This window comes from Myodes glareolus, chromosome 2 (assembly GCF_982192425.1).
Source record: "Myodes glareolus chromosome 2, mMyoGla1.1, whole genome shotgun sequence".
NCBI classification, from domain to species: domain Eukaryota; kingdom Metazoa; phylum Chordata; class Mammalia; order Rodentia; family Cricetidae; genus Myodes; species Myodes glareolus.
The window spans coordinates 100,862,713-100,881,738 of NC_142027.1; the positions used below are offsets into that span (position 1 = coordinate 100,862,713).

Below are 19,026 nucleotides of genomic sequence, written 5' to 3' on the forward strand. Positions count from 1 at the left end.
CTTCACAGGACTTGTGGAGCCCAGAATAGTCATATTGGTAGCTGATGATGACCTCAAACTCTTTATCCACCTCCCAAGTGCAGAGGTTATAGGCATGGACCAGCATGCCCAGCTCATTTTCTAATTTGTATTCCTAACAAAACCCTTATCTAGATATTGTTATGATCCTCTTACAGATTTGATGAGAAGCATGGGTTTTATAGAAATTAAGTATTGAGCTCACACAGGTAATAAGGAAAGAAGCTATAACTGTAATCTAGTCTCTTAAACACTGTGCTATACAGCACCCCAAACACTTGTGAGCAGTTGCACATATTCCCTGTAGGTCTTGAATTGTAAATCATATAACAACTGTGTGTGTGTGTGTGTTTGTGTGTGTGTGTGTGTGTGTGTGTGTGTGAGAGAGAGAGAGAGAGAGAGAGAGAGAGAGCACATGTGTGAGTGTATGCTGGAGATGGAACCCAGGGCTTGACACACTAGGTAAGCACTCTGCCACTGAGTTAAATTCCCAGATCTTTAGTATTGTTTGTGTATTCATCAAAGCACTGACTACCCAGTGTCTAAAAACCTTTGAAAAAAGAGGGAATTAAAAAGACAAGACATTTTTATCTTTAGAGAGCTGCTTATAAACAGAAACATTAGAACAGCACCTAAGAACTCAAGTGGAAGGGGGATCCTCTAGAGTAGATGTGAAGATGGTGTGCACTGGCATTCTTTTTTTTTTCTTTAGTTCAAATATTTTTTTTTTGCTTTATAAATAATACCATTCAAAATTTCCACCTCCTCCCCTCCTCCCATTTCCCGCCCACTCCCCTACTCACTCCCCTCTCCCTCCAGTCCTAAGAGAGGGCAGGGTACCCTGCCGTGGTGTGGGAAGTCCAAGGCCCTCCCCCCTCCATCCAGGCCTAGGAAGGTGAGCATCCAAACAGAATAAGATCCCAAAAAGCCAGTACATGCAGTAGAATCAAATCCCAGTGCCATTATCATTGGCTTCTCAGTCAGCCCCCATTGTTAGCCACATTCAGAGAGGTGGACTGGCATTCTTAAGCCCCAGCCAGAATGAAGCCACATGGGTACAAGGATGTCAAAGCCAGTTAGCTATGCACGGTTAAGTGTGGGCAGAAGTGACTCAAGGCAGCTTGCATGGTGCCACAGTAAAACAACATTTGACTTACAGGCTACTCTGAAAAGATATCAAGCAGAACACAAGAATAAACTAGACTCTTTGGAGAAGTCTCAGGCGGAGTTGAAGAAGATCAGAAGAAAAAGTCAAGGAGGACGAAATGCACTCAAATATGAACACAAAGAAAGCGAGGTGAGCTTTTCGGCGATATTTTCCTTTGTCAGTCATTGTATGTACAGTTTAAGGGGAGGCTTACTTCAATCAGCTATACCATATCACTCATAAGCATTCCACGCTGAGCATGGTGGCACATGCCAGAAATCCCAGCTCTCTCAAGGCTGAGTTGGAGGGGACTTAAGTTCTAGTCTAGTCTATGCTACATGATGAGACCCTGTGTTGAAGAAAAGAAAAACAAAGCATATGTAATCTGACTTAGTATTGCAGCGTTTTCCAGAATTAACATAATAGCACATAGAACTTATTGGCATCTCCCCTTAACTCGGGGAAAAGAAGGGGACCTTTGTGATTAACATGACTATCCCTCCTGTTTGTTTGAGATAGGGTCTCACTGTGTAGCCTGGCTGGCCTAGAACTCACAGAAATCTGCCTGTTTCTGCCTCTCAAGTACCAGTATTAAAGGTGTGTGCCACCATGTTTGACCTGACTGTCCTCATTTTACCATGGGAAAATGAGGCTTAGGTTAAATCCTATGGTTGGTACCTGGAACTGTGATCAAAACTGAAACTTTCTAGTTCCAAATTATCTTGCAGTTAGAAGTCATTCCTAGAGTAGTTATATGGTGCCAGCTGCTCAGTGGGCAATGTAAAACCTTCATTAACCTTTCTCTACACATGAGTCAGTATCTGCTCAGGCCAGGTTACAAGTATTTTGTCCCATGTTTATCTGCATTTAGTGTTTACTCCATAATCAAAGTAAACTGGGTATAAAGATGGCAAGTGATAAATGTCATGCCGTGCAGCAATCTGATGCCTTCTGTCTTGCTTCTATTGTTTACTTTCATAGTATGTCGAGACTGTTACTTCTCGCCAGAGTGAAATTCAGAAGTTCATTGCAGATGGCTGCAAAGAAGCCCTGCTTGAGGAAAAAAGGCGCTTCTGCTTTCTGGTGGACAAGCACTGTAGCTTTGCCAATCACATACACTACTATCACCGGCAGGTAAGTGTGCAACAGACTGCACTAAGTGTGGCAGTAATCTTATACTCAAAAGCCCTCGAGATTCCTCTCCTTACAGATAAGCACAGTATAGAGCAATGGGCCTTTACAGAAATACAGGTGGAATGAATAATCAAATAAATACTGATCATTAATTTCATAATTTATCCATATTTAAAATCCCTTGTAGGAAAAAATGACACATTTGGGGGCTCCAGTTGTAACTTTTGGTAGAGTGCTTGCCTAGCATGCACTGGGTTTGATTCCTAGTACACTGTGTAAGGTGGGTATAGTGGTAGACACCTGTAATCCCCAGGAAGTGTGGCTAGAAGGATCAGAAGTTTAAGGTCATCCTCAGCTACAGAGTGAGTGAGTTGAGGCCAGCCTGGGCTGTGACTCCAAAGCAATAAAAAAAAGACACATTTTTTAAAAAGTCAACTTTTGGTAGGCTGTGCATCTCGAATGTCACTGTCTTGACTGGGTCCAATCTCTGGGTGGTTCTAGATGATCGTAGTTTTTTTTTCCCCCTTTAATTCTCTTGGGCCTATATAAGCATCCCTAGCTTGCATGATTGAAGTCAAACATTCACTGTTGTTCATAAGCAAGTGATTTAAGAGAGAGTTCCAAAATATGAGAAGTTCTGCAAGAGCTAGAACTAAGTCAACTCTTTCTCAAGGGGAGAAACCTGCCCTGAGTGTGCATGTGTCACATTTTGTAAAAGTTTTGTAACTTGAAGGATATGCAACTTCCTAGTCTAAATCTTGAGATCTAAAATGTTTATAATAAAAAAGTGCTGTCTCCGGTGCTCATTTGCATGTCTGCCCCAGTGTCGATGCATCTGCAGACGCCCATGGTGCATTTACATGAGTGAGAGCAACGCCAAGTGCCAAGTAGGTTTAGAAGCATGCATACTTCCGTAATGAAGGATTCCTGCTGTGGCAGAATGACAAGGTCACAGCTGCAGAGGAAGGGAAGCAACCTTGAATTTCCCTCCTATGGCAATGTCCCACTATGTCTGGTAACCTGGGTTGTTTTCAGAACTCTCTAGTTACTGACAAGGTCTTTCTTAGACTTAACCTTGGGTCCCAGTAGTATTCTGTAGAACAGCATAGACCAATCCTGCTTCTTTTTGTACCAGAAACTCCTTCAGCTATTTGAAAACTGCTTTGCGATTCCCCCTTGCTGCAGATAGCCCTAGTCCTGCCCTTAGTGCTAGCAAGTGGTCTTCATTATGCCACTCCCCAGCTTGTCAGGGTCAGAAGTGGTTGATGTGAGTTTAGAAAGAGAACAGTGTTGTTACCATGCAAATAGCTATCTGGGATGGAACCCTACTTCTTTCTCCAGCCAGAATGCTGCCCTGGAGAGGGAGATTACCGAAAGGTTTTGAGAACCTCTGAGAGTCCTGCTGCAGGAGCAGAGCCTGGTTTATGGGAGCAGGAATGGCTCCTCAGCTTCAGCCTCCAGAGCTGCAGTGTCTTAGCTCTGCCCATTTATCTGTCTTTGTGCTGCCACCCAACTACTGTGCAGAGCCTGTAGACTGTGACAAGAGCATCCCTAGGCACATACACAGCCCTGCCTGCTCCTTCCCATCCCCACCACTGAACCTATAGACTCTTCCCCACAGGTGGACTTCCTGGAACAGAGTCTGACTCATCTGCCTGACTCCTGCGCCTCTAATCGCAATAGAGGTGTTGATTTTAGAAGGACTGGTGGGGAGATGGTGATTGTCCTTTCCAGGGCTATCTGGAAAATGAAAGATTCTCATATTGGTTGCTCAGCTTTAGCTTTTTGCTTTAGCTTTTGAATGGTTTTAATTGTTTTGGTTTTGAGATGTACATAAGCACACACACATCTCATGCATACCAAGCATGTATTCTGCCTCTGAGCTACTCTCAGCCCCAACAGAATTCTTAATCATTTATGGTCCTGTGTTAACTGGAAGTTCTGTGTTCATGCTGAGAAAGCAAGTAAGTTCCCATTAGGTCCTGAGCCTCCTCAGGACACAGTAGGTGTTCATAGTTGCTTAAACTGCCTGCTGGATACAAGTCTTAATACATAGTAGAGATCCTGTTTGAGGCAGCTTTTATCAAAAATTCAAACAATGCACCTTTGTCTTTAATTTGTTTCTTCTGGATTTATAGTCTGCAGAATTACTTAATTCCAAGCTGCCCCGGTGGCAGGAAACCTGTTGTGATGCCACAAAAGTACCAGAGAAAATCATGAACATGATAGAAGAGATCAAGACGCCCATCTCCACCCCAGTGTCCGGGACACCACAGCCTTCACCCATGATCGAGAGAAGCAAGATGGTAGGAATAAGTCCCTTTTTGTATGTTTATTAGTGTGAGTCATATTGACCTAGGGGACCGAGACTGATTCTGGTGGTAGACACCATGAGCCCTCCTTTCCTATTCCTAGACCCCATTTCCTCAACTTCCCTTCTTCCTTTAGAACTAGAATTGACTGCAAATGTTTTATACTGTTAAGCACTGTTATGTTTTAGAAATGTTATTGCTGCTGTATTTCAATGTTATAAATTTATTACCAATGAAGGCAGTATAGACATCTGAGAGAATAGACTAAAATACTCTGGTACCACTCAGCACCTGGAAGAATGCAGAAGGAAGGTCATAAGTTTGAAGCCAGCCTAGACTACATAGTGAGACCTTTATCCAAAAGAAGAAGAAAAGAAATGATATGTCTGAGAATTGCTTCAAAATAATGCAGACTTTGCTTGGGAATCTGGGGCAGGGCGTACATGATACTCAATTGTTATTGAAGCTATGTGTTTAACAAATTAATATAACACATTCAAAATTCTTTCAAAAAATTGTTTTGAATGTAAGCACCTGTAGCCAAGTAACGCTAAAAAGGGAGCCTATCTAGATGCGGTGGCTCACACTTGTAATTCCAGCATTTTGCAGGCAGAGACAGGCAGCTCTCTATGAGTTTGAATATAGAACACACAGAGTTCCAGACTAGCCAGGACTACATAGTAAGACTCTAAAATATTTTTTTTTAAATCAATGATACTTTTCAAATAATTCACAACTAAGAGTGGGGGTTTCTGCCATATGATAAAAAGCAATCCTAAAAATCTGTATTGTCCTAATATTAGACTAATAAAGATTTGTTTCTACAGATTGGGAAAGATTATGACACTCTTTCTAAATACACACCAAAGGTGCCCCCTGCTCCTCCAATCAAAGCCTATACCGGTCCTTTGATTGATATGTTCAATAACCCTGCAACAGCTGCACAGAGTTCAGAAAAGATAAACAACTCAGCAGGTAAGAGATTTAGCTTGATTTCTTTTATGGAAACTTATTCAATTGTTCTATTTAATTTTTAAACATTTGTTTTTATTTATGTGTATGTGTGGGATAGGAGTATGCGCCACATGTGTGCTAATGCTCTTGGAGGCCAGGAAAGGGTGTTAGAGCCCTGGAGATAGAGTTGCAGGTGACTGTGAGCCACTGAGTACAGATGCTAGAACTAAATCCAGGTCCACTGCCAAAGCAGGTAGTACTTTTAACCTCTAAACCATCTCTCTAGCTCCCTTTTTACATTTTAAAAATAATTTGTCAAATTTTTTTGATAATTGTACTGTGAAGGAAAGGCAGATACACAGGTATAATGGATACATACAACTGTGGCTTTGAATAACTTACACCTCAAAGAATAAGGCTGGAGCTGAGAATGGACCTCCACAGTAGGACATTTGTCTAGCATGTGTGAAGGGGAGACCATGAGACATTTGATAAGTGATGTGTTTTTATAGCACTAATTCTATCTACTGGTAGATGTCTACAGAGTAAATATACTGTTGAGAAGTGTTTTAGGTTTTTATTTTAATGAGAACTTTCATTTTACTTTATATGCTCTTCTCATCACACAGAACCTAGGCAATTGTTTTTTATTTTAATTTTTTTACATATAGGTGTTTTGCCATGGATTTCGGGTGCCCTGGAGCTGTAATTACAGACAGTTCTGAGCTGCTATGTGGGTGCTGGGAATTGAACCCAGGTACCTCCGGAAGTGCTCTTAACCACTGAGCCATCTCTCTGCCCCAAAAAGTTTTTTTTTAAGATTTTTTTTAATCATATGTGTCTGTATGGGGATATATGCACATGAGCACAGTGCTTATGGAGGCTTAAGAGAGGTAGGATCTCTTGGAATTGGAGTAAGAGGCAGTTTGAGCTGCTTGCAAGGGGCTTAATTCAGATTCTCTGCTAGTGCAATATTTGTTCTTAACCAACGAGTCATCTCTCCAGTCTAAGAAGTGTATTTAAAAATAAACAGGATAGACGATAATAATTTAGTTTCACACAATGTTGCATATCTGATAACTTCCTCAGTACAAATCTGATGGCAGTCAGGCTGCACCTGGAGAGAACCCATAGACTGTAGTCTTCAGTTGTAGGGGATGAGAGATTGAGACAAAAGATTTCTATAAAGACAACCGGGATTACTCAGCAAGGGAAAATAATAACTTGTAGTTATTTGCTTTTGAAGAAAGTCAAAGTATATAATTCATTCAAATAACTGGTTCTTTTTGATAAAAGCCAAATGAAAATCCCTGGCAGATTTAGTGCTGAGATAATTAGAGACATGTTAAGGAATAGCAAAATTTGTGTTGTAATTGTTACAAAGATGCAATAATAAAGCAGGTATTTAAAATCCCCATGCCAGTTTCCCATCTTATGGGGTGGTACATACCAGCCTGTGTTTAAGTTTAGAGACAGTAGTGGCATAGTGCCCAAGTATAGGTGCTTATAGACTCAGCTGCCCCCAGTGGCATAGCTGCCATTTGCCAGTTGTGAGCTGGACCAGTCTTGGAACTCTTTTGGGCTCAATTCCCTTGTCCATCAATATCAACAGTCACAGAGCCTTCCTCTGGAGGCTGGCTAGTGGCTGTATAGCACTAAGGTTCTTGACATATTCTCAACCAAGGGAACTCAGCAGCTCACATGTACGTGCTCGGGTGAGAAGCCAGAATACCAGCATTTCCAACTCACTCCTTTTTCTTGTAGCACAAGAGAAAGGCAGTGGGTCTAAGCTGTTGCCTCAGCTGCCTCTGTGTTCCAAACTGAAAGAGCACGAAGTGTGGGCATTCACCAGTGAAAAAGTGAGCCTGGCTGCCATGGTGTAGGTGAAGCAGGCTGTGCTGGGCTTCTCTTCTTACAAGGGCTCTGGGCTGCAGGGCTCCTCTGACCTCTACAAAGGCCTCCAGGCTTGAGGCATACCTGTTTCCTCCTTGTGGGCAATGTGAAAGGCCTGGAAATAGGCCAGAATTTGTTTCCATAAAAGGATCATGTGGGCATGATACAGAAACAAATGGTTCCCTGGGGTTACTCTTCGAACTTGCCTGCTGAGCATTCTCTGAATTATCACCATTCCCATGCTCACTTCAACAGACACTTCAGAAGATCCCAGTTTACAAAGATCGGTTTCTGTTGCAACTGGACTGAACATGATGAAGAAGCAAAAAGTGAAGACCATCTTCCCTCACACTGCTGACAATAACAAGACTTTACTTAGCTTTTCCCAGGGAGACATCATCACACTGCTCATCCCTGATGAGAAGGACGGCTGGCTCTATGGAGAGCATGACACCACCAAAGCGTGAGTTGGCACGAACCTATCTGCACCAGGTTCAAGTGGCCCTCACCTCAGAAAACCACTGTTGTTCTTGTAAACTGCAAGTTGTCTGTGGGTGTAGGAACCCTTTATTCTTCTTTATAGTTTGGGCAGCTGCTGTTATTACATCACAAGCTAATTTGTGCATGTAAAGGTGAACTTGATGCAAGAATAGATTATCAAATCATATTATGTCACTGCTGACAAAAGGCATATTTTTATATTTATTTGTGTGTACATGCATGTGTGCATATACAGTGTAGAGGTAGGAGGACAGCTTCCAGGGAATCTGTTCTCTTCCTTCAGTGTGTAGATTCCAGAGATCAGATCATCAAGCTATTATGGTGTGTGTGTGTGTGTGTGTGTGTGTGTGTGTGTGTGTGTGTGTGTGTGTCTAGGAGACACCAGTAAAAGCTTCTACTTCATTCAGCCCATTTGTGAGTGGCTAGCCTACCCGAGCTGTCATCAGGATGTCTCCAAATATGAATACTACTTATGTGCCTGCCTCAAGTATCACAGATGGGTCTTTTTCTTTACCTTTAGGAGGGGTTGGTTCCCATCATCATATACAAAGTTGCTGGAGGAAAATGTGAAGGAAGCAGTGTCTGTGCCTACACCAAGGTAGGGGACTATGGCCCAGCTCTCCGAGAAACTGAAAACTTAAAGAGCTACAACCTAGATGTGCAGCCACACTGGGATTAACCGTCAACACTTAATAGGAGCCAACTGCTTCTCCTCTGTTCCTTTGGTCCATGAGCTTCCCTGGCTATCTGCTGTGACAAGGCCCAGCCACCAGCTCCTCAGTTCTCCCTGTCCCCACCAGATGCAGTGCTACATCCACAGCACCTGTCTGCTGTTTCTCAGCAGCAGCCCTAACACTGTACATTGCTCTGTTACCTTGAGTTCTTGACCTGTGCTATCTCTCCTCTGTGGGTCCTTTCTCCATTCACCACATAGGCGCTCGTGCTTCTCGGAATCCATCCTCAGTGCTCCTGTGTTCCCTGGGCTATTTCATCTACTTCTTTTTTCCACATTTCACTTATTAGTTTTTGTGGGAGAAGCAGGTGCTACATACAGCACATGTGTAGAAGTCAGAAGACAACCTGCAGGAGTCAGTTCTTTCCTTCCATGATGTGGGCTCTAGGGCTCAGACTCAGGTTATCCAGCTTGGCACCGTCCTCACTGATCAACTCACTAGCCATGTTTCATTTACCTTTATACTTGCAACTACACCAATGGCCCTCCCTTGTAACCTCCCTGCTTCAGTCTAGGTTGTGACAATTAAAAACAGGCGTCTTGGAGCTGGAGAGAAGGCTCAGAATTTAAGAATGCATTCTACTGTTGTAGAGGACCCAAGTTTAGTTCTCAGTCAGGTGGCTCACAACTGATAAACATACATTTAAAATCTTAAAAACAAACAAACAAACAAACAAAAACATCTTTTAGAGACAATCCCAAGTGCTTTAAATTGCTTACCACAGTGAATTCTCTCAACCCTGTGAGATAGGGCTCCACTTTAAAACTAAGGAGACTGAGGCACAAAAAAGTTTTAAGAACTGGCTCAAAGCCAGGCGGTGATGGCACACGCTTCCCTTTAATCCCAGCACTCAGGAGGCAGAGGCAGACAGATCTCTGTGAGTTTGAGGCCAGCCTGGTCTACAAGAGCTATTCCAGAACAGGCTCCAAAGCTACAGAGAAATCCTGTCTCGAAAACAAACAATAAAAGAACTGGTTCAGGGACACACAGCTAAGAGTACAGGACCAAGATTGAAACTCAGTCATAACTCATCCAGACTGAAATATGGCTATTTCTAGCTGACTGCCCATGAACCCTCAGAAATAACATGTCCACAATAAACTTTACCATAACTCCCTCGTGCATACTACTCTCCAGCCCCTGGACCCTCAGATGTCATGCTCAGCATCCTTCAGGCCCTCTCCTCATAAACCATCTCCATATGTTCCCCTCTAGCAGAGTCTAAAAATGCCATCATACCAAGAAGGGAAAACTATCCTTTTAAGAAGTAGGTAAGAGTTGTCTTTTGAGATAGTGTCTCAATACCTAGCAAATGTATATAAGCACGCACACTTAATGCATATAAACCACTACATATGTACATAGTGCAGTGCTGTAATTCCCTCTTTCTTCACTTTTTTTCCATGTGAATGGATGTTTTGATTTCATATATGTCTGTGTACCATATGTGTGCACAGTGTCTTCAGAGGCTAGAAGAAGTTTCAGATCCCTGGAACTGGAGTTACAGATAGTTGTGATCCACCATGAGGATGCTGGGAATCAAACTGGAGTCATCTGGAAGAACAGCCAGTGTTCTTAACTGCTGAGCCCTCTCTCCAGCCCTGACACATCCTTACTACGGTTAATAGTCTTAGCCATGGGATGTTTGGATCACAGGGGTGCAAGTGGCATGACCTCATCTAACTTGGCTCCCTAACCTTTGGCTTTAAGCCCTGCACCAGTGAGAAGCATCAGTACTGTGGACCTGACTGAGAAGAGCAGTGTTGACATCCCACCTCCTGACTACCTGGACTGCCTGACTATGGGAGCCACCTCAAACAAGAGAGCAGATGCTCCTAAGACGACTACTACTTCTACTTTCAAAGCCCCAGTGTCCAGACCAGATGCCACACCCACGTCTCCTGTGAGTGCTGACAAGGGGCCCTAGCTCTGTTCATGGCTGATGGGGGATGAGGGCATGGGGTTCTCTTCTTCAAAGACACATACTCTCCCCAACTCCTCAACTCTAAGCCTTCTTTCTTGCCTTTTTACTTTTTCTTGTGCAGGACAATTAAACTGTTTGTTTGCTGGGTCTTATTGGAACTTTCATGTCTCCTTGCTTTTGCCTTAGTTTTTTATTTTCAATCCTCTTCCTCTGCATTTTGTTCCTTTTCTGTTGTTTTCTGAAAAGGAGAGTGGCTAAGCTTTAAAATAGGGACTTTGTGCTGGCCAATGTGCAAACACTGTCTTTAATCCTTAACTGATCCTGAGAAGGAACATAGAGGGTTTGGTCTCCTAGCCACCTCTTTGCCCTTGGCAACTGCAGGTGGAATGTCTACAGAGCACCTGGCACAGTGTGGGCTCTAGACAAACAGGTGAGGGCCCTGCTCCTTTAGAACTTAGATCCTGGTGATTGGAAGCAAATAAAAAACCCAAACAGGTTAAAAGCCATGCTGAGAATGAAAATAGAGGGAGGTACTAATGAATAGGGTGACATCCTGGATGGATGTGACAGGTTAAATTTGTTTAGTTCAGCATCACAAGATAGAGCCCTGAGAACGGGGGAAAAGGAAGAATCATTCAGAGTGGGGAGCTGGGCCTAGGCCTCTGGGGAGCCCGCTGAGAACAGCATGCTAGGATGGCCTTCAAGCTGCCTGGAGAGAGCTAGGTTTCAGTGGGTCTAGGTTGTAGGGGGCAAGACCTTCAGTCAGAGCTTGTTGAGAAGCAAAGGCAGCCTACTAGATGCATTCCTGCATCTGAGAGTCAGCCCTTCTGTCCCAAATGCAGGGTACTTACAGGACAACAGGCATCATGGGGCAGTATATGTGGCTGTGGTCTCTCTGAAGTGACATTCAAGCTGTGACAGGAAAGAACCACTGTGCAGAAGTTCCTGGAGATGTTTCTGAGGCAGAGAGCAGAAAGTTTAAACATTGTGTGTGATGTACATAAACAGGGAATGGAACTAGGGGGTGACTGGACTTCCTGATGTTCCTTTCCAGTGGAGGCAGAAGAGGAAAAGATGAAGAATGGAGAATGGCTGAGAGTCAGATGCATCCTCAGTGTCCAGTCTGAGAAAGCAAGGCAGGCGCTGACTTGGCCAGTGTGTCCTACCTAGGTTTCTGGTTGCTTACTTACTGATCATCAGCTGCTGTGTGGGTCCAGGTATCAAGCAGAGTGACAAACTAAGTGTGCAGAGTGAGTTTGTGTACACCACAGGAAAGCAGGAGGTGGGCCATACCATGCACCCATTAAATCTGCTGGCAGTGATTGGAAATTGTCACTGCGCTTCTCAGCTGCTCAAGTTCAGATGAGGAGTATGATCGTGTGTAGAATCATGTGTAGCTTACTGATGGCATACGTTCTGAGAAATGTATCATTGGAAGTCTTACTGACTGCAAACTCAGGACATCATATACAATCTTTGGTGCTTCCCACCATACACAGTCTATCGTCACAGGCGAGGCCTCAAGCATGACCGAATGGTTGGGGATTAACTGAAGTCATAGTACTGGAGTGGGCGGATTGTGGAGCCGGGGGTGTTTGTGAAGGCATGGCTATGGCTGTTGAGACCGTGATCCATACCGGCTAAGGAGGCTCTATGGGATATGAACGGGATGGGGTAGTAGCAGGTGTCTCAGAAAACAGCATGGAGAAAACTGGAAGGAGGCTGAGGAGTGAGTGGCAGAGAATAGGAAACAGAGCTAGACTCTTGGGAGGAAGAGCAGCTGAAAGTGTGTGCACCGCTTGTGTTTACCACGGCTTCCTCGCTGACCCTTTCCCAGGGTTCCTCTTGCAGCAGGTACAACTGAGTCCATGCCTCTTCTATCTACTGCTTGTCTTCTTGTTAGGTTTTACAATTGTAGGATCCTTTCTGTTCAGCATGGGTATACTCCCCATTTCTCAGAAGGGGTGCAATCCCACAGTTCGTCCACAGCAAACACCAATTACAAGGTAACTTTTGTTCAGTAGTGCATGGTGCACAAGTGCGGATCTCCCAGCGCCACTCAAAAATATAAAAGGATGAATTTGGTTTGGTTTTCTGAAAGCCAGAAAAATATTAAAGGAAAAATTTTAGTAATACGCATATTTCCAGGGTATGATTAACATTCAATTATATTTATTTTTGATACAGATTTAAGTAAATATAGATACAAGGATGAATGATAGCTATTTTCACCTCCTGACCCAACCTGACACCCACACATAATGGAATCACAGCATTTCTCCTCCTGCAACCAATTGAGCTGCTGCTCCTGGACCCTGCTGTGAGCTGGCCTGGCTAGATACAATGGTGAAATGGGTTACAGGGCCGTGGGAAATGGAGGAAAGGGGGAGGACAGAAGAATGACAGCCACTTCCGAGGTCTGCAGTGGATTGAGAAACAGAGCTGTAAAGTCTCTAGTTCTGTTTATCAGTACAAGGAGGGGAAGGGAGTTGGGAGCTCTGACTGATAAGGCACATTCCACTTCTCCGCTGTTTACCAAGGACCTGATAGGGTGCAGGATTGCCTTTCTGATCCAAAGGATAATGGAAAATACCAGCTAGTAAAAGTCAAGTCACTAGAAAATAATGGGGAGGTAGCTCAGTTGTTAGAGAGCTTGTGTGGGCTGAATAAAGCTGTGGGTTCCATCCCCAGCATGGTTAGCCTGGGTTGCGGGAGGGGGAGTGGCAGGCACTAGGCTTTCAAAATCCAAAGGTGGAAATACTTCAGAGTCTCTCTACCCAGGCGTAAATCCCACTAAGGATGTTTACTTTGCCTTCTCTTAAAACAGAGATGGACAGTAACCCCTACATAAATGCAAAGGGCTTCACAGTTACAAGGTGAAATTAGATGATGGGTTTGTACTGTGTTTTTACCACTCACAGAAAGAACAGACACTTCTTGAATATTCCAAGATCCTATGCATACCATAGAGAGAACTGTCAATCTTCCACTGACAGTGCTACCGTGTCACTGCTACCAACTCAAATCAGGAGTCCTAGGAGCACAGATAGGGGAAGCAAAAGGACCCCCTGCCATCAGCAACAGCAACAGAATAGTGTTGCTTCAAAGAGGGTAACTAAGGAGCAAGTGCAGTGGCCATTTTGGGTTTGGGAGAAGCTACCTGGAAACACCCTGTACAGATGCTGCTGGATTTTTGCTGTGGTGGTGATGTCCTGCATCACCTAGTTTATGGCACATCCTAGCTTAGTGAGCCAGCATAGTGCAGAGTGCCTGAAGCTGCGTCTCAGCAGTAACTCCAGGATCCCATGGGAAGGGACTGTAACACATATCACCAGTCCAGGAAAAAACTACACCCCAGATTCACTGTAGTTTTCATGCCATTGAAAGCAATCATGCCAAACCACCTTAAGTCGGGTCTTGTCTAGGTTTGATTTCCAAGTAAACACTTTATTTATTTTTTTTTATTTCCTCTGCTCCCTCCCACACACCTTCTCCCATGGTACCCTTGCTCCCAATTTACTCAGGAGATCTTGTCTTTTTCTACTTCCCATGTAGATTAGATCCATGTATGTCTCTCTCTTAGGGTCCTTTTTGTTGTCTAGGTTCTCTGGGATTGTGAATTATAGGCTGGTTTTTCTTTGCTTTATGTCTAAAAGCTACTTATGAGTGAGTACATATGATAATTTTCTTTCTGGGTCTGGGTTACCTCACTCAATATAAGTAAAACACTTTATTAAAGGGTAACATACACATGTGCATGAACACACAAGAATAACACATAGAATATACAACATTTTTCATTTTTTTAAAAACAGAGTCATAGAGCCCACACTAGCCTAAAACTTGTGTAGCCAAGAATGACCTTTAATTTCTGATCCTCTTGTCGCCACCTCCACAGTGCTGAGGTTACAACTTGGTGCCACCATGGCCAGTTATACAGTGCTAGTAGTGGCACCCAGGGCCTAGTGCATGCTAGACTAACAAATACTCTACCAACTAAAGTATTCCTAGGTCTTTTTGGGGAATGGGTAGGGGAATTGAGGTATGATCTCATTATGTGGTCCAGGGTGGCCTCCAACTCTTCTCTCTTAGCTTTTCAAGTACTGGGCATATGGGTATTGGACACACCTGCCCTTAAAATGAATTTTCTTGAAGTGATTGTCCAATTAGCAACAGATTAACAAACAACATTCTCAGATCCTCTGTGCATGCCCCACACAGTTACTGTTTTTCCTCCAAGACCAGGATCCCCATGTCCTGGCACTGAAGTCTCATAGGGACAGAATGGATGAAAGTCAAGAGCTATTCTGTTGGACTTTTGGGCATTTTTACTTGGGGCTATGAGAGGCCTGTCCAGATATGTTGGTGTCTGGGGCACATGAACACTTTACTTTCAAGGATTTGCTGTGCTTGTTTCTCTGACTTGGTGTGCTGAGTCCTGAAGCATCCTGGCTCCTTAAAAGGCCACTGAACTGGTAGTTCTAGGAGGGCTAACCGCAGGCAATGTCAGGTGGAGAACTTTCTGGTTTCCAGTCGAAGATATGATGCTGTCCTCCTCACGGTCACACAGGATAGGACAGTGTTTTGTCCAGGAGTGTTCAGCGGGAAAGTTAGGTAGCCTGGCGCTTCAAGGCTGCTCTTCTGGTCTGACTTCTGGGCGCCAGGAGGCCCCTTGCAGACAGGCTGTTGCCTGGATTGCTGCTCCAGGCAGTCCAATCATGCCAGCAATTTGAGCAGGCAACTGGCAGGACCTCCTGATGCTCTTTAAAAAGAAATCGTAAGTCGGCTCTTAATCATCCCTATCATAAGAAGTTACATCAGAAATGACTGTCCAGAGACCTGCTAAAGAAGCTGAGTGCCCTGCAGGAAGAAATCACTTTTATGCCACTTCAAGCCTGATTAAGACGTGCCAAGCCAGGCAGTCGCTTTATGCTTGTGATGAGTATACACTGAGTCCTGTGCTAGATGACTGTGCTAGGGAAGCCCAGGGGCTGAGGTCACAGCCCACGGCCTGCAGCCTGCCCCTCCCTGATAGTCTATCCACTCACTGTGAAAGCGATGCTGCCCTGCAGGAGTCCTGGCCCAGGACTTCAGCCTCAGAACTCACATTAAAAAATGAGTTGTTTGCTCTGAACCTACATGTGCCCAAGGCTGTCTGCCTAGGAAGCTTTCTAGGCACTTGAACACAGCTCTGGTGCTTAAGATGATATTTTACTGCCCTCTGCTGGGCTCTGGTGCTTAAGATGATATTTTATTGCCCTCTGCTGGGCGGTGCTCGGCCAGTGCTCTCTTAGGAACGATAAGAAATTTGAGACTGCAAGATATTTAGAATTCTGGAAAGGATGTATAGACACACCAATTCCCCAGCCAACACCCTAAAGGTATGTTGGAGGGAGGTGGTATCTGTGACCTGCTGTGAAGCTCAGAGCCACACACCAGCAGGATTTGGATGGATCCTCAGTTTACAATCCCCACCCTTGTTGTCTCCCTACTTCCCTGGGATTGAGCCCAGACCTCTTACAAACTAGGTTAAGTGTGCTACAAAGCCACACCCCAGGTTGTCAGATGGCGGGCTCTAGCAGTTAGCATCAGTCTCCCAAACCAATTTGCTATTACTTTCATGTCATCATTGAGGATTCCACTCCAAAAATAAAGGCATGGAGCAGGGGAGGCGAGTAGAGGGGGAGCCCACAGTCACTAATAACATACTATAGCTTGGTCTGAAACACATCTGTGTTTCCCTTTCATGCCATGGTGCTGTCGCTCAGTTTAATTTGGTGATCTGAGTTCCTGTGAGCACTCAGGATGTTCCCTGCTGACCTGCGTGAGCACTGCTGCCATACTTCAAGGCACCGCTTTATTCCACCTTCTGACACAAAAGGCCCTTGACAATCTAAAACATTTTCTCTTCTTCACTTCTTTGGAAATAATTTAGACATCAGATGCTTTTAAACATGAATAACTTTAAAGATTTACTTTTATTTATGTGTCTACATGTGTGTTTGAACACAAGTACAAATTCAAGAAGTCAGATGCCCTGGAGGTGCAGGTGCGTGTGAGCATTTATATAGGGACTGGGAACTGACCTCAGGTCCTCTACAAGAACAGCATCATTCAAGCCTGGTGGTGGTGGCACACACCTTTAATCCCAGCACTCGGGAGGCAGAGGCAGGCGGATCTCTGTGAGTTTGAGGCCAGCTTGGTCTACAAGATCTAGTTCCAGGACAGGCTCCAAAGCCACCGAGAAACCCAGTCTCGGAGGAAAAAAAAAAACCGAAAGAAAAAAAAAACAGTCTATCTCCAGCTCCACTGGGGGCTTTAAATCTAACTTTGCCTGTCTTTATCTGTGGGTCTTATAAAAATGTCCCAAATTCAATCCTTCCATAATCTCTGTCTTTTCCAGAGTGATGCAAATGGAACCGCAAAGCCACCATTCCTCAGGTATGTATAACTTAGTCATGAAGTCAGTGTAATGTTGCTTGCTCTGCTAAGGAAGTGGCTATTGTTCCCCCAAAGGCCCTTCATGGAGATGGAGGAAACTGGCTTTAGACAGTGGAGCAGCATGGTTCAGCTCTAACCCAAGGCAGGTAGCCTATTCCACAGGGCTCCTTCCATCAGACTCTTGTGTGACCTGCTCTCTGTCTCAGCATAGTAAACTGTCAGATACCTGTGTATTCAAGTCCAGGATATGAATGTAGTGGGAAGATGGCTCAATGAGTAAAGTCCTTGCTGCACAAGCATAAAAAGGACCAGAGTTCAAATCCCCAACACACACAGAAAAGCAGGATATCACAGTAAACATACTAACCGCAGCACCATAGATGAAGACAGGCAGATTCTGGGTACTCGATGCCAACCCATAAACAGTGAATTCCGGTCTCAAAATAGAAAGTGGAGTATGATAGAAACACCTAATAATGACACTGGCCTGCACATGTAGGCAAGCACACTGTTGTGTGCATACACCCCCATACACAACATCTAATTCCTGTTCTGAAACAGTACTTATATTCTTTCTTCCTCCTTTCCTCCCCTATAGTGGAGAAAACCCCTTTGCTACTGTGAAACTCCGGCCAACAGTGACAAATGACCGATCAGCACCAATCATTCGAAAAGATCCTGCCAGTCGCTCTGAGTTCTCACCTGCACAATGATAGGTTGCTAAACGGGTGCGGGCACTGTCCGAGTCTCAGGGGGTGCCTGACTTCAGTGAACCCCACTTGAGCAAATCAATGTATTTTCTCAGTTTAAGAGAACTGGATTTACACTTTTTGTCTTTAAGGTAAATGAGTAGCTTAGTGAACAGATCAATCATTTGAAATATTTCCTTTTCTATTCAAAAAGCAGTAAATTTGGTTCAAGTTCTTTTAATTTTTATTTTTAAGGAAATAGCCAGAATAAGGGATAGTCTTATCTATGCTTTTGTGCCTGGCTTTCTGTAGCTGAATGCAAAAAGACCAGAGTTTTATTTTATAAAGCCTGTGCTTTTAAGTAGCATTATGATGCTCATCTAAGGAATATATGTAAGTTTGCATCAGAGCGTGCAAATACAGTAAGCAATATAAATTATAAAGCTATATTAAATATAATTTTAACCTTTTTGATTAAACAAATGTGTAACAATTGAGAATTCCGACCTCAATTGACAGACATTGCTGCAGAATGTTGAGATAGTCTGCCCACCTCATTGGCACTTGTAAAATTATCTCCAGGAGCTACTAAGTTCAGTGGTTAACAGCAAGGGTCTGTGTACATCTCTAAAGCTTGGTGACACATCTGAGGGTCAGGTCTCTCCATTTTTCAATCAGGTACTGGCCTATAAACAGCACTTGCGAAGCCTGTGACTGGTGGTCAGGAGGGCCAGGGCACTATTGCAGCCCGACACTGTCCCACACTCAAGACTTCTGGCTAAGACCAACAGTTCAGGCCACTGCACAGAGTCCTGAGCCCAGGATCAGAGTCAGTCCCTACCTGTCCAAGAAGTTAGACCTATTCTGGAATGGCAATTAAAAATCCACATCTAGGCAAGTCACTATGGACAGGAGCTTGCTGCTTACCAGATTCTTGAATCTCATCATTTTTCCCAAGCTGGAAATTGGATTTGTGTATATGAAACTTCAGTCTTTCCAGCTGGGCCAAGCATTGCCAGGCTCACGTGGAAGGATAAACCTGCTGGTTCCCATGCAGGGCAAGTGGTTGTGCCTGCCCATGCCAACACCCTCCCTAGATCACAAAGTCAGGGTCATGCCCTGTGGTATCTCTGTGTTAGGCAGGTATCCCAGCCTGATGGGGAAAGGGCCAGATTTCAAACACAGTCCCTGTGATCAACACTTGAGTAAAGGTTAAGGTAGAAAGCCCTGTGTTTTCACCGATAGAGAACAAACCAAGTGTGGCTTTTGGATATTTGAA

At 44.1% G+C, this 19,026-nt stretch overlaps 1 protein-coding gene across 1 annotated transcript in view; it reads left to right on the top strand.

Moving 5' to 3' along the window:
- Baiap2l1 (BAR/IMD domain containing adaptor protein 2 like 1) overlaps positions 1–18,247 on the top strand; it is a 97,760-nt gene extending 79,513 nt beyond the window's left edge. Inside the window, exons 6-14 of the mRNA XM_087903298.1 lie at positions 1,178–1,315; positions 2,147–2,299; positions 4,438–4,605; positions 5,439–5,586; positions 7,714–7,921; positions 8,480–8,557; positions 10,404–10,596; positions 17,021–17,058; positions 17,657–18,247. Of these exons, the coding sequence (XP_087759424.1) occupies positions 1,178–1,315; positions 2,147–2,299; positions 4,438–4,605; positions 5,439–5,586; positions 7,714–7,921; positions 8,480–8,557; positions 10,404–10,596; positions 17,021–17,058; positions 17,657–17,771 (1,239 nt within the window). The 3' untranslated portion in view covers positions 17,772–18,247. The remainder of the gene's footprint in view (positions 1–1,177; positions 1,316–2,146; positions 2,300–4,437; positions 4,606–5,438; positions 5,587–7,713; positions 7,922–8,479; positions 8,558–10,403; positions 10,597–17,020; positions 17,059–17,656) is intronic.
- Positions 18,248–19,026: the final 779 nt, after the last annotated feature.